The following is a 25866-nucleotide window of genomic DNA, read 5'->3' as shown; positions in this document are numbered from 1 at the left end:
GCTGATCCAGAGCCCGCCCACTTCTCTCTCCCTCACCCCTCCCTCCTCTCTCTCTCTCTCTCTCTCACTCTCACACACACACACACACAAGCCACAACACCAGCAGATACACAAGAAGTGAAAGAAGAAAGTAGAAATACAATAACATCTTTTCAATGACATTTTTTTATATTCAGTTTTTAGAATCCTACGGAGCCCCTTAAGTCCCAAAATGTAAAGAAAAAAAACTTTTTTTTTTGCGCATTTGTTATTATATTGTGCGCACAACATATTAACTTGTGCACATGTCTAACATGCGAACAATATATATATATATATATATACATATATATACGTATATATATTATATATGTGTATATATATACATATATATATATATAAACATATTTTTAACTTTTTGGGTCTTCGGTGGCTCCGTAGAAACCAAATATTTCAAAAGTTTCATCACAATTAGCCACCATGTCATTTAAAACTATTATTGGTGTCAGATATCTAACTACAGTAGCCTATTTCATTTTTAGAAAACATTTTACACAATAAGTAAACAAGTATACTTATTATAAACAAGTGTGACCTACATGTAAAAGGAAGATTGTTCAAGTGCGTTTTTGCTCATTGAAAATATTGATAGTGCATCAGGGTTTGATTTAGAAAAAAAGAAAACGTGTGATGTTTCGTTCTGAGATAGTTTGGCAAAATGTTCAGCTTCAGTCGGTGCAGAAGAATCCATGTTTCCTTGAACGTAGCCTAAACTCTGTCCATCAGCTGTGATGAGCTGTGCAAACTGGATGCAGGTGAACCTGCCCGTGTTCACGCTGTAAGACTCCACTGAAGAGAAATTCATAAATAGTGACAGGATGCATGCACTTTGACTCTATACTAGGTTTTATTTCTGCAGATATGATGGCTTTCAGGAGGTTATGAAACAGTCATTTATTATTTATACCGAGGCGTGAGCTCCATCCACGGAGCCAGATCTTCCTTTACTTGTTCCCATGTGCAGAAAACCTCAGATTCCTTTCCAGAGTTCAACGATATATCCTACAAACACAAATACAGTGTATGTATATATATATATACGATATATAGTTGTAACTCCAGAATCCATAAGTGTTTATGCATTTAAACAGATAAAAGCCTTTATGGTTGGAGTTTGTTAGTCAAGCCCAGAGATCTTAAATCGTCCTGATTCTGGACCAAGAAATGCACTTAACATGTTGCAGATTAAAAAAACAAACCTCTGTTTACATGTGGATTGTTCTTTGTTCTTTATTGCTCTTTTTTAAAGATATTTCTGCCTTTTATTGGATCGGACATAATGAAGAGAGACAGGAAATGTCTGGGGGAGGGAGTGTGGGATGACATGCAAAGGGCAGAGGTCAGATTCAAACCCACGGCCGCTGCAATGAGAACTATAGCCTCTGTACATGGGGCGTGCAACATAACCACTTAGCTACTGGTGCCCTGATTTTTTGTAGTCTAATTTGTTGATTTCACCATGGAGGCAGCTCAATGTGTGCAGCACTTATCATAAAAACTACAGTGATAAGTGTACATTTTTATTTCTGAATATCAAATCTGCATTAACTTCTGACATGTTCATCAGTTTCTCTTATATAAGGAGGCCGTAAGAGGACATAGGGAAAAATGTTTGTTTCTGGCAAGTGGCAACCTTCAGCTGCTGAAATATGAAGGCAATGCAGAAGTGCAAAAAGCTGCAGTTCGTCGAGTGTCCACTAGAGGCTGGCTCCAAAAGCCCCTGAAGTCACATACACTATATTAAAAAAATCTGTTTTTACAGCAGAGGTTAACATGTTTACAGCCTGGTACAAAAAATGAAATGGATCTGATCAAAACATTATTGTCAGCACAAGAAATGTTCTCATAGCTTCATTTTTGGTGTGAACTCAAAACTTATTTTTTGTATTTTTTTCAGTCCATGTCCCTTTAGGGGCTCCGTAGTTGTAGGCTACTTGTACAGTATCTGAAAAAAAACACAAAGAAACACTTGTTTAGAAAAGACATCCTTATATTTTATCAGATTTTGTTTTAATTCTGTTTTGGCAAGTAGAAGAAGAACGAAGCCTGTGTAAGTAGGACTCAAAACAACTCATTATTTCCTGCAGAACTCTGCAGCTTTAGTTTTTCCTTCTCACTGAGTTTATGTAAAAACTGAATGTGGACGCCGCCTCACAGTGAATGTGCAGCTGAGTAATTGCGATGTCTCTCATCCTGTGCTGCAGTCATTAAGACTGAAGCTGGATCTGCTTTCTCTACGATGTCACCACACGGGAAATGAGGATCATATTAGTGAAGCCTGTTTATTCATTTTACAAACACAGAGCCATGTTCAGATAGCTGTGGAAGACAAGGTCTATGAGAGAGGGTCTGATTTTAATTTTAAGGGTGTGTGTGTGTGTGTGTGTATCAAAGGCGGATAAATACACATATCCTGATTTAATATGAAACAATAAGAACCAAGGCAGGGACATTTGTGTTTTGTGTTTCTTTTAAGAACGAGGCAATGGTGCCATCTAATTGATTTCTGATCCATGATTTTCAGTTTATTTTGCTCTTCTAAAACTTTGGCACTGTATGCTTTTATCTGTATAAGGATCTGTCCACTTCCTCTTCCTGCATCTCTCTCTGTCACACTTTCCAAGCCCAACACAGTCGCAGCAGATGGCTGTGAAATAAAGTTAATTTCAGTGTTGGTCCTGCATCGGCATCGATTATTTGGATCAGGTTTAAAAGCCTTCTTCTTCTTCTGCGATTTCCTATTTCTGCCAATTATACACTGGTGGGGAATTCTAAGCAATTTGTATCAGAAAGCACCACCGGCCAGCGCCATGTTTCCTCTCCAGAACCGAAACAGAAGCGATGTAATATGTGATGTGTACAGAACATTTCTGTTGTTAGGACAGGAGTGTGGAGAAGGGGACGGGGCTGAAGAGCTGAAGAGTCTCTTCTATCAAAATGATTCTTTGTCAAACTTTGCACGACAAAATCATTTATGGTAATTTATTTTCTGTATTTTTCCATGACCAGCCCACACTCTGTTGAAACCCACACAAACAAACACCTACAGCAGTATCTACATTTAACAACACGGGAAAGAGAGAGGGGAACATTTGCATGCTGACCCACATCAGCCCTCTGTAACAGTCAGGAGGTTATTTTCATTCTCTCCCTTAAACAGCCGAGTCGATGCACTCCTGCCCACACGTTACAAAGCAGAGGCAGATGTTACGTAAGCATTTCAAAGTGATCATCCTCCCTCTGACAGAAACATGATGTTTCAGAGGCGAAAGACCACTCAAACAACCTTCCAGTGGATCCTAATCTTTGGCGAGCTAAAAACAGCGCCGCGCCGGCCGATACCGTCGGGAGTAATCTGTTTAGAAGCCATCTGGCACATTTTACCGCGGCCTGCTGTTCTGGACAAATAATGAAATCACACAGCAAGACTTCCACCTCAACAATGTAATATCTTATGATTGCCGTCATACAATCAGCACACAACATAACTCATCCAGCCAGTGTGCTAAAAATGGATCTGCATGTTTATCCTACGGCCGCTCTGATGTGGATTATAATCTCACATGCAGTATGTAATCACATCGCTGTGCTGCTCCCGGTGACCCGGTCGGTGTATCTGTGAGTGCATCAGACTGTAATTGCTGGTGAGGAATGCTAAGAATGCAACAGATGAGAAGAAGCCATGAAAAAAAAAAGCTTCAGTCTCATTATGAGTGTCAGAGGTTTAAGGAAGCTAGCTGCTAAACAACAATAACAAGGAAGAGTGATAGCTGCAAGAAGCTAAACATTTAGCATGAGTCAATCAGCTCTCAGACAGGAAGTTTTCTTCTGTTTCTCTCAGTGAAAATAAACATTTTTGACCCATTTAGTGAATGTCTTCTCATTATCTTCATGTTCAGAGCCCTGGAATTTAAAGCTACTTGAAACTGTGTGAACCTGAACTCAGACAAATCTTTTAAAGTTGATATCTAACAGACTTGCATGCACAACATTAGCTTTCATATGCCTGTAAGATTTATTGTGCACAAAGTTTTCAAGCTTCACTTTGAGTGGGTTGCAATGCTAACTACTGCTAATCAGGCCCTAGCTGCCAAATTATGGCAGCATGGTATGAAAGGTGCTATAGGGTGCTGAAGAGATTTTAAAATTTGACAGCAGCAGGATGATTGGTTGAGGCAGAATCTGATTGGTTAATTACCTAAAGAGTAAACGCCTATAATCGGCTGATCACCAGAGGAGGGAGGACAGGACGGAGGAAGTGGAAGAGAAAGGGGCGTGTCCAGACTTTTTGTACCAGGGCAGGCCATCTGGGGCGCTGACTTGTGTCCGTTATGATGGTGTCCGGGGTTTGTCTCTTTTTATAAAACATAACCCCTGACTTTTATTTTTTTATTTTATTTTATTTTTGTGTTTTTTTGTCTTTATTTCATAGGACGCTGGATTGAGTAGGAAATCGGGAGAGCGTGGGGAATAACATGCAATTTTAATTCATGTCAGAGTCTTGCCTCTGAACCCCCCCTTTCTTAAGTTTGGGTTAATATTAAGAGTTTTTATCCGAGGATCAAAGTGTTCAAAGATTTAGGGGAAACTTTTCAGTTGGAAGAATTCTCCAATTAGTGACTCAAGCTTTATTTATAGACGCTTACTTTTGAGTCACAGTTCTGAATAAACCATCAACTTATCACATTCAGGGAGAAGTGAGTGAAAAGTTTAACGTCTCCATTTTATCAGGAACATCAGGGGGCTTCTTGCAGAACATTTGGCTGCGACCGAGCTGGCGGTGAAGACGTAAACAGGACATGAGCCATAACTCAATTATTTCTCTCATCAGGGATTCATATTACTCAGTGGGCAGCTCATGCATCATTGATCCGTGTCTGATATATCCGGCTTTCTGCACGCTGAACAAATACATATCGATTGCATATCTATATTTGCTTCTATTCAAATCTATACGGCGGACATAGAAAAGCAGAGCTGCTCTTCCTCCTGAGCCGTCTATGACTCATGTAGCAGTGTGTGGGCGTTCGTGCAGCTTTTCAACAGGTGTCACTTCAGCCATCTTCAACAGGTCTCTCCAGCAGAAAGTTTTTTTTCCCCTCTTAATTGAGATGCAGGCTGGAAGGACAGAGTCACTTCCTGCAGGGCACTCAGCCAATCAGACGGCAGGATCGGCTATATTTAACCATATCATGGTCTGAATCCAGGCAGAGATAGATATAACAACCATGGACTGTATAAAACATGGGTGTGTAGGTTTTTTGAAGAGATGTTATGATGCCCAACGATGGAGGTCGTCATTTTGCAAATGCTCTGTGTACCAAATGTTTGATCAATCTAGAAACCAACAAAGAGGTTAAGCCAAAGTGAGCTTCAAGCCTCCTTGCAAACAGCCACAGGGCCCCCACCTGTCAGTCAACTCAGCCACGCCCTCAATTATGCAAATATATACATCTCACTACAAACCAAATATATTAGGTTTCACAAATAAATAAATGATCCGTCGAGGACGAAATCATTTATTGTACCAGGCTGTCAACATGTTTATTTCTTCTGTAGCGTTGGACATTATGATAAGGGACCTGATGGGGATTGATTGATTTATGCAGCCACCCTCAAGTGGTCTCTCGAGGAACTGCAGTTTTCTTGCACTTCCCTTTTGGCTTCATTTGTCAACGCAGGAGGTTGCCGCTGCCACTTGTTAACAACTCAATATTTTCACATTTAGAAGCAGCTAGACTTCTTATTATCGTCTTTAAACTCCTTAAAGCTGAGGTAATGGGTGACATCATATTTCCTGCTCTTATCGGTCAAAATGTCAATCAGTCCAGCCGATGGCGTTTTTTCTATTCTGGAAACGTATTTACATACAGTATGTACACACTCGTCCACACAAACACAAAGTCATCCTCTTCCTATGACAAATGTCCAGCTCGCCGTCCATCTGTTGTGTGACTGAATACAGAAAGCAAGCCAGAAAACACACACACACACTCACTCAGGCCACATGTAGTTAGAGGGAAGGACGAGTCAACAGTTGAGTGCACAAACACAGAGCTGCTTCAGTTCGTCTCATCAGCAGCAAACAGTCACATGTTGATAAGCAGCACTGTCTGCAGAGTTTACATCTTAACAATCATATAAAGGATGTTTATTTCTTGATTTAGCGTCTTTACAAAGAGCAGGGCGAAGACAAAAAAACGATAGTTATCATATCGTGACATACTTTCACTTTTCATGTGATGTTTATTTCTGTATTCTGTAGTCGACCTCATTTCTTTGGCTCCTCATTTCACTTTCAAATCAGCGACACCCAGCTGGTTTCCTTCAACTGTTTGGCTTTGACGTCAGAGCCTTTGACTCGTCTCCCCTCAGTAATAAACTGTTTCACAGAGCGCCCCCTACAGGCCTGGAGCACTTCTGCTATGATGACTCGGGCAGCATTACCCAGGTGTTTGGTGCTGATTTATAAGTGTTAAAAAAAATGCAGTTCATCAAGTGTCCACTTGAGGCAGACTACAAAAGCCTTGGCAGTCTTTTAACATCCATGTTAAATTGTCTTTATTTACAGCAGAGATAAACCTGTTTACAGCCTATGTGGTCATGTCTCTATTGGTTCACATTGGACAGGGTTGATTTTTTTAACTACTCATCTTTTAAGATTATATTAAGATGAAGAGTTATGCATGCATTTGCATAAATGGGGGTGTGGCTGATTTGACTGACAGGTGGGCGTGTTCAGCTCCACCTCTGTCTGTTTCTTGTGATAAAAACTTAGTTAGTGAAGGTTTTTTAAATATGGTGCCCACCATCGCTGCAGCTTCATAACTCCTCTTCAGACACCAATGGGTGATGTCATTGAGACGACGTCCATGTTTTATACAGACTACTGTATGTGGTGGCTGATTATGAAGCATTCTTCTCTTTTGCTGTTTTCTTCTGACTTTGTGCATTTTTGATTTGATATAATTTATTATTTGTGCATCGTGTTTGCTGTTAAGGAAAATGAACCGTATACCCTAAGAAATCTCCCAGGGATCTCTAAGGACACTCGGGGGGGCTCCTGAATATTTCATTACATCTTAAAATATATCTATTCAATAATTTAAATCAAAGAGTACGGGCTCATGGGAGCTATTCAAAACTCCCTGTGGATAATGTCACCAAATTAACAACATCATTTAAGATAGCTTAAGGTGACACCATGTGCAACCTTCTTTTGAAACCCTTCTCAAACTCTAGTTTTTATTGTGATGAAGATTGTTTCCCACATGTCACACATTGTCAGTTATTCTACATGAGTTTCTGATTTCTGTCAGCTCACCTGTCCTCTCTGCTGACATCTCCCTCCATGTGCTTCAGCTGTCTGACAGATAGTTCACCCTCTCTACAAAATAATGAAACAATGAGGTATGAGGAGCTAAAGTACCGAATCAGAATGTTCAGTTATCAGTAGTCAACTTTCATGTCAGTTTTTTTGACTTTTGCACCCAAAATAATCCCCCAAACCACAAATATCTATTTATTGCCTTCACTTGTGAAAATTTTAAAAAAAATCAGCTTTTAACTAGATGAATGATAAATGGACTTGAGCTTGTATATTTATTTTCTAGTCTTCTGACTATTCAAAGTGCTTTAACACTGCAGGTCACACCTACACATTCACACACTGATGGTAGAGGCTGCTGTGTAAAGAGTACATCAGAAGTAACTAATCCCAAATACACATTCATATGCCTGAAGCAGCAGGAGCAACTCAGGGTTAAGTGTCTTGCTGAAGGACACATCGGACACGTGGCTGCAGGAGCTGGGGATCGAACCCCTGACCTTCCAGTTGAGAGACGACTGACTCTACCACCGAGCCACAGCTGCTCATTTGGTGTATACATTCTGAATGCAGGGGTTTATAAAACAGCAACTTTTTATCAACTTAATGCATTTGCTTCACGTTTTAGTGTTTCATGTTGTGATTCTAGTACAGGAAACATGTCTCCCCCTTTTTTCCCCATTTCTCTATTAAATACTGTTTAAAAAGGAAATCAGTCCATGCTGCTTTATCCTCTGTCATCAAGCAGGCGTTTACTTTCAGTTGACGTTTTAATCACAAATCAACAGTAGCGTGCTTGTTATCCTTCATAATGGCTCTGTCTGAGATTTGTCGAGCATTGTCGGGCAGCACTGAGGCTTTTCAAAAGCTGTCTTTACGAATCAATGTCACTCTTCTCTTTTTGTACGACTCAATGTGAGCGCTAAGCCAAACAAACCACAGCTCCTCGCGCTGCGCTCTCATCTGTTCAAATAATCAGCGCCATCCCTGAACGTCTCTTTCAGACAGAAAACGCTCGCCGCGCTGTGACAGCTGCCTTTTTTGTGCTGCTGAAAACTTGTTCAGCCTGTTCTATGTGATGGAAAGAGAGAAATACAGGAACATAAAGTTCACCTCAATGGGAGAACGTAATCACTGAAGGCTCAGTGCCAGCGATTAAGACAACAGATCAGTCAACAGATTGAAGGTAAAAAGTAACTTCTGAAGATTTATGTTTCAAAACATCAGCAGAGGAATCAACTCATAGAGAGTAGATTTAAGAAGAACAGTTGTGAGGAACCTTGGAATCCTAAAAAACAGTTTCAGGGATTTTTAAAATGGGGTACACACTACTCCTAGAAGTGATTGATCACAATAATTCTTTGTCCAATTGAAGTTATGATTTATTCAACCAAAATCAAGGTTCTTGGTAAATACCAAAAGCTCTTGGGAAGTTTCAAAGGAAAAAGGTTCCTCAGAGAAGTTCTGGAGGTCTTAAAAGATGGATCCCCAATGACATACCAGGAACAACTTGGGAGGAACCAAGACTCGGTGGAGAGGTTTCAGGATTATATCTGATGATCCAAGCCTTGACTTGCCGGGAATGTTTACACCCTTGCGCATGGATCTTCCAGGGCCTTGGTTTCTTAAAAAACTGGCCCAAAGGTTAAAACCATCTCTATGATAAAACAAACCCTGTTTCTAAGAATCAGTGCTCGTCTGTGTGAAGCTCAGCCTCTAGTCCGGCCTATAAAAGAAAAGGACACATCTCTATGATGAGCTTTAATACAGTCTGGACTCTTGATAAAGCTGTTCTGTCTGTTAAACCTCACAAAGGATGTCTTTGTTCACTCTGCTGTGAAATGAGGATGGGATGAGACAGCACACTTCCAGGGACTAATGTAGTTAAGCTTCTGTGTGTTCACGATCAAATAACAGGGATCGGTGGCACTAAGATCCTCCAACTGAGTGAGGCTGATGGTTTTATGGTCTTTAAAGGATTTCAGACTGAAGACGGGTTGTCGCTCTTTCTGCGCTTTAAACTCAGAAGACGTTCACCTCTACTCGTTACAGGAGGGTCTTTGTCTTCGTCTCCTTTTCCTAACATCATAAATCATCATAAAATCAATCATATGGGCATAATGAATCCTGGAGGTTCCCGAAACAAGACTTTCAATCAATGTCATTGACTCAAACTTTGGTATATTTTACTTCCTATTATTAGATCATCTACTGTTGCTTTAAAACAAACTTGTATTCGTTGCCATCTCTTTATTTTTAATATCTGATATTCTGCTTTTTTCCTGTTATTCATGTATTGTCGATTCTTTGTACATCATTTTGCCAACACACAACAACCTACTTCACAAGAACATCACCCAGAGGCGTTATGAAGCCCGACAGTGGTGGTCGCCATATTGGTAATGCTGCTGACTCCAACTAACTTCTAAACCATAAGAGGATAAAAAGTTAAGGTTGAGGAAAGCCGTGGGACTATCTCGTTCGCTGAGCCTCCTGAACAGCCAACCATTATTATGCTTAACTCTTAACTTTGTATGAAGTGAGTGTTTTGATTTTCGCTATAGGGGAAGATGTGGATGTTGTTTAAAGGCTGCAGATTGATGAGGAGTGGATTCTCTTTGGTTTGAGAGGCTACTCTGGTATTTTTTGCTTCATGTTGTTGGCAGGGGGTGAGCTCCAGATTGCAGCACAGCTCGGTGCGCCAGGCTTGGGGGGGCGAGGTGAGAGCAGCGTAGGAGGCAGCAGCACTCTCAGTGAGAACACTTCGACAAACTGACACTGGTTTAGATATTAGAGGATGGAATTGAAAGACGATGGAAAGTGGACTGTAGCAGGATAAATCAAACACTGAGCACGGACTGATGAATCAACATCCTAGTTTATAATTTAGTGCAACACATGTTGGAAACTTGACCGTTGCATATTCTAAAAACATTTTGGTACCAAGGTGGCTGAAATGTTGTTGCACAAATTTTCCAAGAAAATAAACACCAGGGAGGGAGCGAACATTAGCTCACTAAAGATAGAGTCCATTAGCATGTGTAACCATGAGCACAGTAAATAAGCTTTTGTTGTTCATGTTTTTGGTCGTCTGGATTTTGACTTCATGGCTGTCACCACGTTGGTTTTTCTGGAGCCAGTGGTGACCATGTGTGGGCGGCAGTAGCTCAGCCTGTAGGGACTTGTGTTTCGTACCAGAGGGTCGCGGGTTCAAGTCTTGTGTTGGGAACCAGAGGGTCACGGGTTCAAGTCTTGTGTTGGGTACCAGAGGGTTGCGGGTTCAAGTCTTGTGTTGGGAACCAGAGGGTCGCGGGTTCAAGTCTTGTGTTGGGTACCAGAGGGTCGCCGGTTCAAGTCTTGTGTTGGGTACCAGAGGGTCGCCGGTTCAAGTCTTGCGTTGGGTACCAGAGGGTCGCCGGTTCAAGTCTTGCGTTGGGTACCAGAGGGTCACCGGTTCAAGTCTTGCGTTGGGTACCAGAGGGTCGCCAGTTCAAGTCTTGTGTTGGGTACCAGAGGGTCTCCGGCTTAAGTCTTGAGTTGGGATCAGAGGGTCGCCAGTTCAAGTCTTGTGTTGGGTACCAGAGGGTCTCCGGCTTAAGTCTTGAGTTGGGATCAGAGGGTCGCCGGTTCAAGTCTTGTATTGGGTACCGGAGGGTCGCCGGTTCAAGTCTTGTGTTGGGAACCAGAGGGTCGCCAGTTCAAGTCTTGTGTTGGGATCAGAGGGTCGCCGGTTCAAGTCTTGTATTGGGATCAGAGGGTCTCCGGTTCAAGTCCCGGTGCGGATTAAAATATGGAAGTTGGTCTGGTAGCTGGAGCGATGCCAGTTCATTTCCAGAGCACTGCCAAGGTACCCTTGAGCAAGGCCACAAGTGGACACTTAAGGAACTACAGTTTTTTATACTCACCAGCTCTGGAGGATGATGCTTCTCGTTCACACTCCTCTTTACTTTGTTTGACTCACTTTTGGAAAAAGCCTCAAGTGGCCATCTGAGGAACTGTGGCTTTATTCACACAATGCTAGCTCTGTTTTTTATACCCACGTTGGTGCATCCTTTGCTTGTTCCTCTTTTAGTGCGTCACTTTCTCCACCTCTTAATCTTAAAACAAAGCTCACAAAAGAGAGAGTCAAGCACAGATAATTAAAATTGCCATTTTTATTTCCTTAGAATACAAAAACATTGGTTAAATATAAGCTCTGTTGCATAACACATTGCACTTCTAATCGTTTTCAGACATTAATAAAATAGAATTTTATCCTTCTACAAAACAAAGCTCTCACTTTTCAATCATTACCCCTGCTGTTTTTCAAGTACCTCATTCTGAGAGCATTTTGGACATTTTTGCATAACAAGTGTGCTCAAACTATCGAACAGCTTTTCTTCTTTATGTTTGCTACACAAACTGTATCTATGGGACCAGTTGTGCTCTGGAGATTCAAGTCATTTCATATGTTGCATAAAGGTTCAAACGGACACACAGTAACGTAAAGCCAGGCGTTGCATAGGCTTCTCTAAAACAGCGGTTCTCAACTGATGGGTCAGGACTTAAAGTGGGTCGTGGAGGCTTTTTCAGCAGGTCGCAGATAAGTGCCTGGAAAGTGCCAAAAAGTCTGCCCTAACATTTCCATCTCTTTGTTCTGTCTTTTGTGACAGCACTGAGCTCTGAACTGCACTATTGTTCATCAATTGAAGATGACTGGTTAAAAATTTAGCAGGAAATTATGTCACGATTTCTCATTCAGGAGTTGGCGGCGCGTCCTGAGGCTCAACCAGCTGAGAACCACTGCTCTAAAGGGAACATGTGCAGAACATACGAGCAGTGCAACAAACAGCAGCACCACTCAGCCTCATTATTGATTCATAAAGTACAAACACACAAAACATTATATTTAAACTGGTTATATAACGGTTATATATACTGTTATACAGATTGTTGGCTGTGATGCTTTATAAAGCTACATGTTGAATAAATACATGTGGTAATGGCACTGAGGAAAGATGATTACATGGATGGTTACATAAAGCTTTAAGGCTGTGATAACTGTAGATATTTGATAATAAATCATGCTACAAGTTTCTATATTTACACATTAAGAGTTAATGGTTATTCTGACAAATCGGGGGGGGGGGGGGGGGGGGGGTTAATGGAGGGGGTGCAAATGAATCTTTGTGTCTGTATCTTTAAACGTACATCTCGTCTGTTGTTTTTGTTTTCAGGATCCTCATCAGTCAAACGGTGTCTGAAGCCTCTCGTGTAAAGCTAGCTTAAAGTTTTAACAGACTTCTGCCAGCAAATCAACAAGTTCTTTCTGAAAAGAGCCATGTGGCACTAAAGACGAGCCTAACGCTCAGAGGAGGGGTCACTTTCTGCTCTTTAGCCAATGAAACGAGTCCCGAAGAGGAAGGAAAACTTTGGAAGATGTTATTCCTCCTGACAGTGTCTGGACTTAGTATTTAAAGTGACACAGCAGCAACAGTTCTAACATGCAGATAAAAAACACTATATTTGGACGGCACCTGAAGATATCTTCATTATTTCCCTGCTTGTTTGATTATTTCTGAACAGTGATAACGGTGCATCAAAGCGTATTACTACATACCCTGGAGCAGAATGGAGAAGATGAGATGTTGCTCGTGAACACAGCTTCAAAACGGACTTGATTTGGTTCCCCCGACAATAGTGAACAGTCAATAATACATAAATAAAGAATAAACCGCCGTAAAAGGTAAAGTATGTGTGTACGTGGAGGTGTTTGGGTGTATTTTTAGGAGCATGCGTGGTGTGAAAAGAGTGGGAATGCAGGATAAAAGAGCAATTAGGAGCTATTTTTGGGTTTGCACAAAGACGGTGACTGCCAACGTTTACAGCTCGGGCTTTGGCATCAAACGCGCTTGGTGGTCCAAGAACATGCCGGAGGGAGGGACGGGGGGGGATGTTAGACGGCTTTCCAATTGTTTTTCACTGGAGGTTTAGACTGAGAAAGAGACGGATCGCCGTGTTCGAGCCAAAGCGGCACCTCCAGAGAGGAAACAAGGCCAACAAGCTCTCATGAGACGGAACAAAGAAAAGTGCTGCAAGAGAAAGCATGGGGTATGAAAATCACGGACACCTTATTCCTGAGTCAATATCAGCAGATTAGCTGCGATGAATTCAGGATAAAAATAAAGGGTGACTGTCTTAAGCTAACCGTGTGAGTCACACCTTCTCAGACAGAGTCAGGAGGGTCTGGGTTCTTCAAAGTACATTCTGCAAATATTTAACAGAAATGAAAGCTGTTGAATCCTTCTCAAATATTATTCAGAGTGTTGCATGTTATTTCTATGAGGTCATGTGTTTAACTACAGTACATGAGCAGGGAGAGACACTTTAAAAAACATCAGTCAAAGATTTAAAGATCATCATCAGTGAGGAAAGGTAAGGCATAAAAGTAATGGAGCACGTGTCGAGTCATCTTGTCATTAAAATATAAACATCCATAAAACTGCGTCTCGTCTAATTACATACGTTGGAGTGTAATTATAACGAGGAGTTTTACGGTTACTAAGGCTTTATGCAATTAAACAACCTCAATTTATTCTTGAAACTGAGTTTTTGATGCAAGGAAAAAATGTAATAATAAACATAATAAAGTTTCTCAGACAGTATGACAGCATGTGTGTTTTTGTCATGATGGCACAAATCAGCTGCTGTAAATCTCCTTCCTTTGAGCACTTTTGACACTTTGACATTTCTCATTTTGTTGCTTTTCATTCACTTTGTCTCTGAATAAAATGTCCTCTCTGTCAGTCATGTGGTATCGTTTTGACGTGAGTCGTATTTTAGAAAGGAGGATGAGTGAGAAGTCGGAGCATGATGAGCCTGAAATGATGGAAGAGGTGGAAGCCCGTTCCAGAAACAGAGGTAAGAGGGTCGTTGTTGGCGTCTCAGAAATAACAAAAACATCCACAGTTAGCAGGATGGACTGAGTCTGCGAGTGGTTGCCATGGTTTCTTCTTCTTTTTTTCTGCTTCTTGGCAGATTTGCAAACCAACCATGTGCATACTGCCCCCTGCTGTATCAGACTAATGTGAACGCAGACCAGCGAGGGAGGGGGGGAGCTATGAACGTCTGTTCATGTGAAAGCTCTGACGCAGTTACTACGGTAACTAAGTCTGTGAACCTGGACTTGACTGCAGCAGGTTTTCTTCAACAAAACAAATCTTCAAAGTTTCTCTCTGACTCCTCCCTCCTACAGAGCCAGAAACGCGGTTCAATTCCCTTATTCATTCATTCAGAATGTACCATGCGTGTGTTAGCGGAGTTCACCGTTTGTCCAGATGTTTTTATGTAATCTGTTCGGTACACTATATAAAATGTAGGCTACTTTTTTGTCCAACATGACGTCATATATTTTCGAGGAGCCTATGGGGCTGCATTTATTACTCTGCAGGGAGTTACATTTAAGTCGGGAGAAGTTAATTTAATTAGGCAGAATTAGCTTAGTAGCATATTTAGCCAGGAAGACACTGGTCACTTTGGTTTACACGTTAAAGCTTCTACAGTTTTGTTTGCTTGTTCTTGATTCTTAAGTTTAAGTTTGGATCAAGATTTTCAAGCTGCAAATAAAAATGTTTTGGGAGCAGAAGTGTTGAAGCAGAACAAACAGAAAGATCCAGAAAACGTTGGATGTGTCGTTTGCAGATGTGCGTGCTACTCAAGGTCGTGGTTCCTTCATTGATTGTGTTGCATAAAGATAGTGATGATATGAAATGTTGTGATTTTTTCTGATTGAATGACACTGCAAAGGAGTACGTTTTTGTTGCTAAGGAACACATGGTCCTGTCTGTCGTCTGTTAAAGTCTTACATGATGTAGTTATAAAGTAAACCTTTCAAACTCAAGCTATGGAAGTTAAATATTACTCCATGTTATCCCGGACCAGAGGGTGGGGGTTTCTTATGTGGGAGGGGGTCCGTCGTAACGCAGCATGATGTTGAAAGATCTGGCGAAGTTGTTGGAGAGCGAGCAGCTGCCGCCTTCGTCCATGAGGGGCAGCAGGAAGGCGAGGAGCAGCAGAGCGAGGAAGAGGAGCCACAGAGGAAGAGCCAGGCGACACACCCGATGACACAACCCGGGCTTCTGCAGACACACGGGGAACAGAAAACACATGAATGCACATAGAAATATATTGTGTAGTATGAAGGTTTACCATTCAAAGAGCGGATCTGTGCAACAGAAGTCCACTTACACGGGTATTCTTTCCTTTTTTTGAGGTAATTTCTTGAAGCATTTTTAACATTTTATATCCTTAAAGGAGCAATATGTAACTCTGACACCTAGTGTTTAAAATGGGTACTGCAGTCCAAATTTAAAACATTGTAGAGAGCTACAAAGGCTTTAATCCTGAGAAGACTTGAATTATTGCCTTCCTTAAAGATCTGTAGATTGAGCTCTGTATTGGAAGCATCACTGTGTGCTTCTGCTGCTTTATTTCCTGCATATTGTTTGGAACTTTTTCGTTTGTCAACATGGTTGGAATTCAGCGTGCATTACCTCACTGATGTGATCATTTCATGGTGATTCTTTTGCTCAGAAACACAGGAAACCGTTTTGAAAACGGCAGATTTTGTTGTCAGCACACTCACAGATCCACAGAGGAAAAGTGTGTTTGGTTTGAGACTGTCGGAGGATGAAAGCGGCAGCAGCAGCAGCAGCAGTTCGCCCACACACTCACAAACATCATGTACCAAACTAAAGTGATGCAGCTCAGGCCTGCAGACTCTCTCTCACAGATTTGTTATTTTATGAATCATTTTTACTGCCTACATTCATCTTTCACTTCTGAACTCTGCCTCATTAGAAACATGATGGATGAATATCTAAACAGGATGAGCATAAAACACTGAAACATCAAGTAACAGATGTTTTTGTGTAGAATTACTGTGTGAATATCGTTTGCTTAAACTGACTTCACTTACACACCCTCGTAAAAACACTTAATCTCCTCAGGTCAGTAAAATACAGATTGGTCAGATATGAAGTATGTGCATAATAATAATAACTCATTCTGTTAGTCTGACAGTAAAACAAAGTTAACTAACATATATTTGATGTTAATTTGATTATGACATTATTTAAAGGAGCAATATGTAACTCTGACACCTAGTGTTTAAAATGGGTACTGCAGTCTAAAATCTAAACATTGTAGAGAGCTGTCTCCCCTCCTCTCTAGAGTCGATGCTCACGCAGGTCACCATGTGGTGGACACTGAAGCTTCAGTGTTTATCCAGCTCTGCATCGGTCTGTAAACCTTTCTGTGTTCTAACCTCTCTCCATTTTTCAAAATCATCTCCAATATTGATCCTAGTTTGAGCACGTTTCTGCTCGTGGAGCTTATTAGAAACATGCAGAGGCTTTTTAGGTCGGGTACAATCACTTCTATCTGAACCACTTCTCTTGCCCGCTTTCATCGTTGCAACACCTGTTGGTTTGCCGTTTGCCTGGAAAAGCGAGGGGCGTCCATTGGGGCTGGGAATCTTTAGGTGTCCCACGATTAGATTCCGAATCTATTTTTGATTCAAAACGATTCTGGATTCATGAGTCAAAGTCTAATTTTCAATGAGTACATACTCAGGATCAGCTCATCTGTGAGGCTGGCTGAATTTCTTGCCGCTCCATTTGGCAGTCTACTGAGTTAAAGAGCAAGCTTTAGCACTTAGCATGGAGTGACTGATTAGCCTAAATGTATTTTTGGATGTTATGAATCTACTTAAAATCTACAAGATAAGAAACTACATTTCTTATCTTATCTGGGGGGGGTTGGGCATAGTAGCTACAAACAGAAACATGACTACATAACAAACCAAACAATGTTTTCAAACAGAGTCTGTCTGTCAGTATGAACAGCAGGGACAGAAGAAAGAGTGTGTGCATACAGTGTGTGTTGCACTGTGTGTGTAAGGGTTAATGGTTGATTGACTTACTAAGACAAACACTCACTGGGTAAAGGTATGCAGGCGTTTCTTTAAATCAGCTCAAACAAACTCTACTGACACAAAGTAAGAGAATGCACCTGTTAGAGTAGTACTAGTTTTTCCGTGTGGCCACTCACAAAATGAGAGCATTTTTTACAGCGTGCCGGTCATTCCAAAATAAATTAACTCCATGTCTTCATAAAAATGAATTTTAAGCAACATGAGTCAAGTCAGAAGTAGCAGCTACATGTTCAGTTAATGACCCTGGTTACGAGAAAGGAAAATGTAAATAAAGAGCACATCTAGTCAATAAAACCGTCCTCCCCCCTCCGGAAGATAAAGACTGATTTAAGCAGCAGCAGGAAAAAACGTGTGAAAGGCTTGAGGAATGTCTGCAGAGCTGCTTCAGAAGAGGGCGTCTGAGGGGTCAACAGGGTGGTCATGGAGGGAGGGGGGCATTCTTTAATCTGCTAACCACCCACTGCTAACTAAATGAATGGTGGGGTGGGGGGTGGGGGCTGGGGGTTTTATATGCGTGACTTGATGCCAGTGCTGGGTGGTCAGGTGTTTGGGTCTTTATGCTAAAGAATGAAGGACAGAATTTTGTTTAGAGGTTTAAAAGCAGCACAAATATTTTGAATTTGAGCAGGCATGTTCCTCCTCTCGTAATCTTCATTGAACAGAAATAATTAGTCCCCCATGCGAAGTTTCTGTGCAGCTCTTTCTAGTGTCACTTGTTTTCACCATGTGGAGTTTGTAATCCTGCTAACTAACGGTATATTAGTTGAGCTCTCGGCCTAAGACAAATGAAGTCCGGACCCACAGCTTGTGATTAATTCAACGAGAATTGCACAACCCACCTCCGCTTGTCACAAAAGAAAAATATTCAGGAAAGAAACTCTTAACATGAACCTAAAATTACTGAGAATGTTGAGAATGAGAATCAGACAACAATAGCATCTGTCCCAGGTGTTTTATCAGACTGACTCTGAAATAATCATCATGCAGAATCAATGGTAACAATCTTTGATCATTACTTGTTTGTCCAGTCATGTGTACTCATTCTCTTTTAATAAAAAAAACATTTGTTTTTACCTTTTCCACCTTTGATGCCACGGCTGGCTGCTCCTGTTTGGCTTTGAGTCTCTGCAGAGAAAGAAAATATTTAAAATAATACTCAAAGTTCACTTCATTTAAAACCTCTTCTCAAAAATAAAAACACTGAAGCCATGCACTAGAATATCATACTCAAACCACGTTGGAACCCTTATGACTGCTGACATCCAAAAGGACAGTTCCAAACTGATGAACTGTCCTTTTGGATGGTTTGTTTATTACAAGTTTCTAAATACAAATAAAAACAAGTTTTATATCATCATCTGGGTTTGTTTTCAGCTTTTTTTTGCTTGTCTTGAAACAAACAAACCATACTTAGTTGTACAAGCATTGCTCTGAGTAATGTTACACTGCCACCTTGTGGTGAAATATCATTACTGCACCTGGAGGAGGAATCCCCGACATTAAATGTGTCAACAGCAAAGACTTCATACATTAAAGGAGAAGGCTCTGTTGGCCTGTAATCAGAGCCTGAAGATGGGATCGAAAGATGAGATAGTTCTACACATACAGGTAGTAATCCAAGTTCTGGTTCACCAGACAACTGTAGTAAAAACACAAAGCTGGACTACAGAATCTCTGATGCATATTTCTCTTTGCCTGTCTTTAAGCATTTTGTTTTTTTCAGCTTTCTTTTCTTTGTTACTTTGTACTCTGTAATGTTTGCATCAGAATTTGTATTGTGAAATAAAAAATGCTGATTGGCAGATTGGTACAAAAGGCTGGACTCTACGATAAAACATTTTCTCCTCTCACCTTAGCACCGGTCCTTGTCCTGAGCTCTCCCATGTCCTTCAGCTTGGACTTGTGCAGCATCCAGCGGTAGCGGAGTTCTTCCAGACTTACGTCCTCTGCAGGTCCAGAACCGTCCTCACCTCCCTGCCTCTCCTGAAGCAACAGCTGGAACTGCTCCTGACCCCAGACTGCTCCTGCCCTCAAAGCCTGCAGCGGGAGACGACACAGAAACAGAAGGTATAACGGACCAGGACAGCAGGTTTTCTCATGTCTGTACAAAATGCACTAAATTGTAAATTTTAAGTAGAGATGCACACTTCTTTAAAGCTATCTTAAAATCGGATTCTTCAGCAGGAACAGCCACTTTGTTGTGTGTAGCAGCCCAGAAGCAAAAGGAAACATGCGGGACACTAATTGTTACTTGAATTTAATTTACTTTTAGACCACTCTGTTTTAAGTGTAGCACACAGTCACCAGTAGGTGGTGCTAAAGAACAAACTATAGATGATTCCAACTCTGTGAAATTGGAAATATGAGAAATGACAGATGTAACACTATACACACCAACACTGATTAATACATCAGTACAATTGAATCAGAGACAAATATTTAAGTCAATGGGATTCAGGGCGTGCAAAATCTTTCTTAAAAACACAAATCACGTTGGAAAGATCCTAAGCCTCCTTCCCATGCCAGGTGGATGAAAGAAGTCATGTTCAATCTAAAACTAGAAAAGATTAAATGCACCATGAGGGAGAAAAAGGCTGAGTTCAGTAAAATGTGGTTTCCATTCATAGCCTATTTCACTACTGTTACTGGGATAACAAATTGGAATGACACATAGCACTCTTGATGATTATGGGGTTTAATAGGAGCAGCTGCAAATGCCTGGATTATTTGTGTTCACTAACTGTATGTGGATAAATGTATGTACCGGTATATGTGTAGACAGTACATTATGCTATCATTTTTGTTAAAAGCATTGCGGTGGGGTGGGACTGAGGGTGGTTTTGGGTGGTGGATCGGGGAGATAAGAGGGTTTGGGTAGGGATGGGTGGCTTTATATTTTGTATTCTGTACATCATGCAGCGATTTGTACTGTTCAAGTTAAAAACTCAATAAAAAAAAGTTGTTAAAAACTGGAGAAAAAAAAAACACTTATCAGGACATCTAAAAGTCCACCAAAGTCCTTCCCTCACATCTCGTCTGAAAATGAGAGCTGGTGTCCCTGAGCTGTTAAAACCACCCTGAGTGTTCAGACAGAAACTGACCTTGAGTTTGTCCTGTCTAATCTTGAGTTCTTTGGCGCTGAGCGTTGCTGCCTTTGTGCTGAGGATCCCTGAGAGGAGTTCACTCTCTCTGGACAGCCAGGCCTCAAACTCCCACCTCCTGGAGCTGTACTGCCCCTCCAACCCCTGGAAAACAAACAAACACTTTAAAGGGCACATCATGTCAAAAGATCTGGGATGCTTGCTTTTAATTTCTCAAGTAGTTAAATATACTCGTGGCTAAAAATGCACTCTGTGGTGATAAAAAGCATGACTTAGCTTTTGCTTACTTATGATTTCTGTCCATTGTAAAATTGCATGGAGTAATGTTGCTTTCCTTTAAATACTTAAAGCAACTTTTTCGCAGTTAGCCTGTTTTTTTGGATCAGTTAGGACTGTTTTTTTTGTGTGAATGAGTTAGTCATTGAAAGTAATTACTTTTTCAAGGGATATTTTGCTACTCTGCAAAGGGGCTGTAAGGGTGAACAGTTGTTTAGAGTAAGCACTGCACAACAATACCATTGTTTGCTGTGTTGGTGGAGGTGGTGGCGATGATTTCTTGGCTTGGTCCCTTCTGAACAGAACAAATGCTCCTCCTCCTCCTCCTGGACTGAGATGTTCTCCTACCTCCATGCTGCTGCTTCCTCCAGAGCTCATTCTCCCTCCCTCACCACAGCTGACCTTTGTGGTCAACGATGCTCCCCCTGAGAAGCCGGACAAGATGCCACTGTCGCCCCCTGCTGGTATATCCCTGTCAGGACTCCCAGCAGTTGAAACTTCTTGAGCCGCGCTGCTGTGTAGACTCCAAGCAGAAGAATCCACTTCATCACCTGTAAAGGAGTGCCTGCCAGCTTTATCTGTCCTTGATTGGCTGAGCTGCTCACTACCCTGTCCAGCCAGACGGAGGCCACCTTCTCTTTTACCCTGGATCCATCCACCTTGCCCCATTAGCCCCTTCTCCCCTGCACCTCCCACCATGCTTCCTCCTCCCCCAGACCCCGAGCTGCCCTGGAGTCCGTACACCTCTGCTGGATTGTCTTGTTGTTGGACCCTGGAGCCTCCAGCCATGACCTGATTGACCCCTCCCCCCAGACTCAGCTGTGTTTTCAGGGATAAGTTGTGTGGTGAGAGGCCTCCAGCCCTCCATGAGTCAGACTCCGTTTGCTCCATGGAGCTGTTTAGCAGCCTGCGAGAGAAACAAAGAGAGAGTATTTTTATATCCCACTGCCTGTAATGCATCAACAATCACAAAGAGAGTGGAACACAGAAGTTTCTATAATTCATCTCTAGTTTTTTCCCTTGATATAAAACTTTGAGCAACAATAAACTAGCAGTCAGGCAGGGACTTATTATGTTGTTGTTTTGTTTCTGTGCAGTCATTTACATTCTCTGCCACAACCAGCCCAAACACTGCAGAGACGGAGTTTAAATGGTTGGGAAAAAAAGTTTCGACAAGCAATCTGAAAAGAGAATCTAAATTAGAGTTTAAAGCCTGGTTTAAAATCCCAGTGTCTTGGTGGCTGCATTGATTTAACGCTGTAAAGCTTTCAGGGAGAGCAAAAGTCACTGAATGACAAATGTTGAGCTGTTGTATAATATATACTGTGTATATATATCTATATCTATATATATGTGATGTTTACAGTTAAATTATGGGCCTGTGCAATGGCCATGCAAACATTTTTAAACACGTCTTATTTCATGTATCCCAGTGCCTTGAACTATGCGAGTGATGTGTAATTAGTCTGTTTAAAAAAAAAAAACTCAGTTCCTGGGGTGTCAGTGGCCGAGTGGTCAGTTTGCACAGACGTTCAAATCCGACCTGTGGCTCCTTTCCCGCATGTCATTCCCCCCCCACTCTCTTCCCAATTTCTGACTCTATCCACTGTCCTGTCTCTCAAATAAAGTCATAAAAAGCACAAACATTTATCTAGAAAAAAAATCATTCTGGCAATCTGGACATCAAAACTCATCATGAAATGACAAATTATTCCGCTTCAGAAACGTATTAATAGAAACAATTATGAAAAGTGTCCGCACTGCAAGAAAGAAAAGTCCTGTGTCTTCCATAAGCTCTGAACTGCCATACATTAAAAAATGATTTGTATTCTGATCTATACCGATGAAAAAAGCTTGCTATACGTCAGTGAAAAAACGTCTGTTGGACTTCAGAGTAACCAAAAGAATCATTGCCACAAACATGGCTACAAAGGTGAAACTGCTCATTTTGACATTGATTGTTGCTGAAGCATGCACCCTTCCATGCTGCAGGAGCATATAGTGTTTCTGTGGGGTGTAAAGCTCTCATCATGTAAAGAGAAAAAAAGAAAAAGAAAATCCACACCAGTATTGCCATTTCTCTCTCTACCTGTCAAGGTTGAGACTCATGTTGTAAAGGGCCAACCAGGACTCTCGTAGGCGCTTCATGTCTCGGATGATGTGGACTCGTCCCTCCTCTGAAGTCCTGTTCAGAACGCCCTGACCCTGAGCCTCCATCTGCTGCAGCTGGAGCTCCTTCTCTGGAAACTCTCCCAGAGCTCTCTGTGGACATCAGCAGGGTTTAACAAGGTTAACGCACACTTCAGGTATCAAGCTGTCACCTCCATGTTTAACACTGAGATGCTTCGGAGCAGAGAAACAAGAGGAGCAACGGTCAGGCTGTTGAATACAGCTCTGAAACACTTTTGCACATTTCCTGCAGCATAAGAAAGCTGGAATATATATAAAACCTCTGTAACTCTTTTCCTGTTTTCAGTGAGTGTATATATGATTCTCTGACTCAAACATCAGTCTGTTCAGAAATACTTTTCTCCGCTCCGGTGCTCTCGTGGGCTGTTTAATTATATTATACATCCATGAATTATTAGCTTTTTTCCATAGTGCAACTGGTATTTAATATCCATTATAAAGTTTAGAACATAAAAGCTCCTCAGCAGTGTAACAGTCACATTTAAAAGTGCAGTGTTTAAATGTTAACGAAATGCAAAAGTGAAGAATCTCCCCCTGGTGGTGGTGAGATTGGCAGGAAGGTCGTTGTAATTACTAAAAGTCTCTTGGTATTCTCATTAAAATTCACGGCTGCAGGCATCACTTAAGGTCACAGTGAGCTGCCATCAGCTCTGACACAGAGCTGGCGGGATGGAAGGATACACTTCAAGAGACGTGAAATCAAGAGAAAGGGGAAATGGATGTAATGAATTGATTAGTTTATCCATCATGAACCCAGATCCCTGCAGCTCTAAACTTCCTGAATGAAAGTCACAGAGCTAATGCATCATAATGAAACTCTCATCCTCACTGCTTCATTTAACACTTTTAATATTGTTCAAATTGGCAGATTGATCGGTTAAATCTTCCTCGTGTTGCATGAACTTGTTGAAGTGAAGTTTAAATAACAGAACTTGAGTATGGGTTCACATCATAGCATAGATTTCATAAGCTGCAGTGTTAGATAGTGAGACATTACATTTAGAAAAATGTCATTAATTTGATGTATGAGAGATGTAAATGCTCCATTACACTCCTTTGCAGTTAGGTGTAAAAACACACCTGAGCCTCGTGCTGGCGTCCCTCGATGCTCCAGCCTCCTGATTGGCTGTGGAAGGACTCCAACTTCTGCTTCATGATCATCAGCCACTTCTCGATGTTTAGCAGACTTTCATGGAAGCTCTCGTGGTCAGCAATGCTCTTTTCACTCTCGTGAACCTTCCCCTGCAAACAAAGGAAAACGTCAAACAGATTTAGAAATCATCCACTGCACAAGAAGTATCTGCAGCACCTGTGATTGTGTGTTTACAGTTTTTGTTACCCCTGATATTTTTGTTTATTGGTGTTGTCATTTAAACTTTCAACATTATATCTAGAGTTTTTTCTTCTGGCCGTATCTGAAGATGGCTGAAGTCAAAGCTCTCCTGTCTTACCCGGACCTCCTGGTGCAGATGTTTCCAGTCTGCACAGAGTCTCTCAAACTGAGTCCTGTTGCTCTGACTGGACGAGACCAGAGTCTCCAGAGCTGTGATTTGGGCATCACAGTCCTCCAGGTCCTTCAGGATCACCTGAGGAACCACGAGACACACAGTGTGATGCTGTTACCATTGAAATGACACAACTGAGGTTTCAGTTTTTACAGAACAGGTATATTTAAAGTGCAGCAAAACCCTTTATAGTCAGTAAAAAATAGAAATCAGTAAAAACTTGATGAGTACTGAGCTAATGTTTCATGGCTCTTCAGTCTGATTTCCATTGAGAACTGGAATGAGTTGAAACCAAACTGCTACTGATCTTCTTGAGGGAACAACATGACAGTGTGCACATAGAGTGGGCCAGGTGGGACTGGGATTAGACTCACCCTGAACTGGTCTGACTGGGATTTCTTGGCCAGGATGTCAGGCTGGAGCCTGTCCGCGGCCATCAGCCGGTCCCTGAGGCTGGTCAGCTTGGAGCGAATCATCTCAGAGGCATCTCCAAAGTCCTTGGTTCTTGAGATGAGGCCCTGAGTGATACAACAATATAAAAGGTGGATTGTTAAACAGATAGTCATGTCTGTCGTGTTGAGCCTACATTCACATTATCGCATTTAATTTTAAAGCATATACGTTACGTCCAAATATCTGCAGAGTATTGGTATCGGCTTGAAACTATCCCTGTTGAAGGATGATCCATATCTGCACATAACGTGGCATTCACTGATTTACTTACGTGTTGACTTGCATCAATTTAATGACACAAAGGTAGTACTCCCACATTTTAGTTTACTGTAATGTTTTTTCTTTTGGCCCTGATTTTCACATGAAGTGAATCCCTAAAATGTCGTACAATCACACCACGCGCTGTTAGTTTGAAGAACTTCAGGGTTTTATTTTAGAGTGAACTCTCAGCCACAGAGTCTTATTCCACCCTGATTGGTCACTCTCCTATCAGATGACCTTCTTTAACAAACATCAGTCTTGACTTGCAGTCATTACCTCAACATGAACCACCATTTAAAGGTGCTGTAACACTTGTTGTCTACAGTAGCTGCTGTTGTTTAGTTCGATTCTTGGTCTTGTAATGATTCTACTGCCTACAAGCCAGGCCCTCAATAGAGTGTTGCTCGTCTGTGTTTCTTTAAATAATAACTTCAGATCCAACACAATCTTTTAATAACACACAATTCTATAAACAAAGCAGCCAATCAGCCAGGAGCAGTGAAGACATTTGGTTTCCTGGGATGTAAAATTATGTTTTTGTTAAAGCAATCTGGAGGCTTTGAAAAGACCGTAAGATGTAAGGGCTGTTTCTTGTTTTTAAAATAATCTTATTCCTTACGAATCTCTGTAGGGATCCTTTCTGTAATGTTGTCCAACACTGAAAATGTAATCTGAGCCTCTTAGTGTCAAAACAAGAACTTCTAATTTACCAACTTTCATGATCTAAAGGTTATGCCGGAT

General features: G+C 41.4%; 1 protein-coding gene across 1 annotated transcript in view; it reads right to left on the bottom strand.

Moving 5' to 3' along the window:
• Positions 1 to 11503: 11503 nt before the first annotated feature.
• syne3 (spectrin repeat containing, nuclear envelope family member 3) overlaps positions 11504 to 25866 on the bottom strand; it is a 38539-nt gene continuing 24176 nt past the window's right edge. The window contains exons 10-18 of the mRNA XM_061062618.1: positions 24786 to 24929; positions 24358 to 24492; positions 23987 to 24148; positions 22806 to 22978; positions 20957 to 21623; positions 20441 to 20584; positions 19191 to 19376; positions 18414 to 18464; positions 11504 to 15483 (exon numbers count right to left, since the gene is read on the bottom strand). Coding sequence (XP_060918601.1) covers positions 15301 to 15483; positions 18414 to 18464; positions 19191 to 19376; positions 20441 to 20584; positions 20957 to 21623; positions 22806 to 22978; positions 23987 to 24148; positions 24358 to 24492; positions 24786 to 24929 — 1845 coding nt within the window. The 3' untranslated portion in view covers positions 11504 to 15300. The remainder of the gene's footprint in view (positions 15484 to 18413; positions 18465 to 19190; positions 19377 to 20440; positions 20585 to 20956; positions 21624 to 22805; positions 22979 to 23986; positions 24149 to 24357; positions 24493 to 24785; positions 24930 to 25866) is intronic.

The sequence above is a fragment of the Labrus mixtus genome, chromosome 18 (assembly GCF_963584025.1).
Source record: "Labrus mixtus chromosome 18, fLabMix1.1, whole genome shotgun sequence".
In the NCBI taxonomy this organism is placed as follows: domain Eukaryota; kingdom Metazoa; phylum Chordata; class Actinopteri; order Labriformes; family Labridae; genus Labrus; species Labrus mixtus.
Note: the sequence above shows the minus strand (reverse complement) of the source record. Positions and strands in the feature narration are given on the sequence as shown.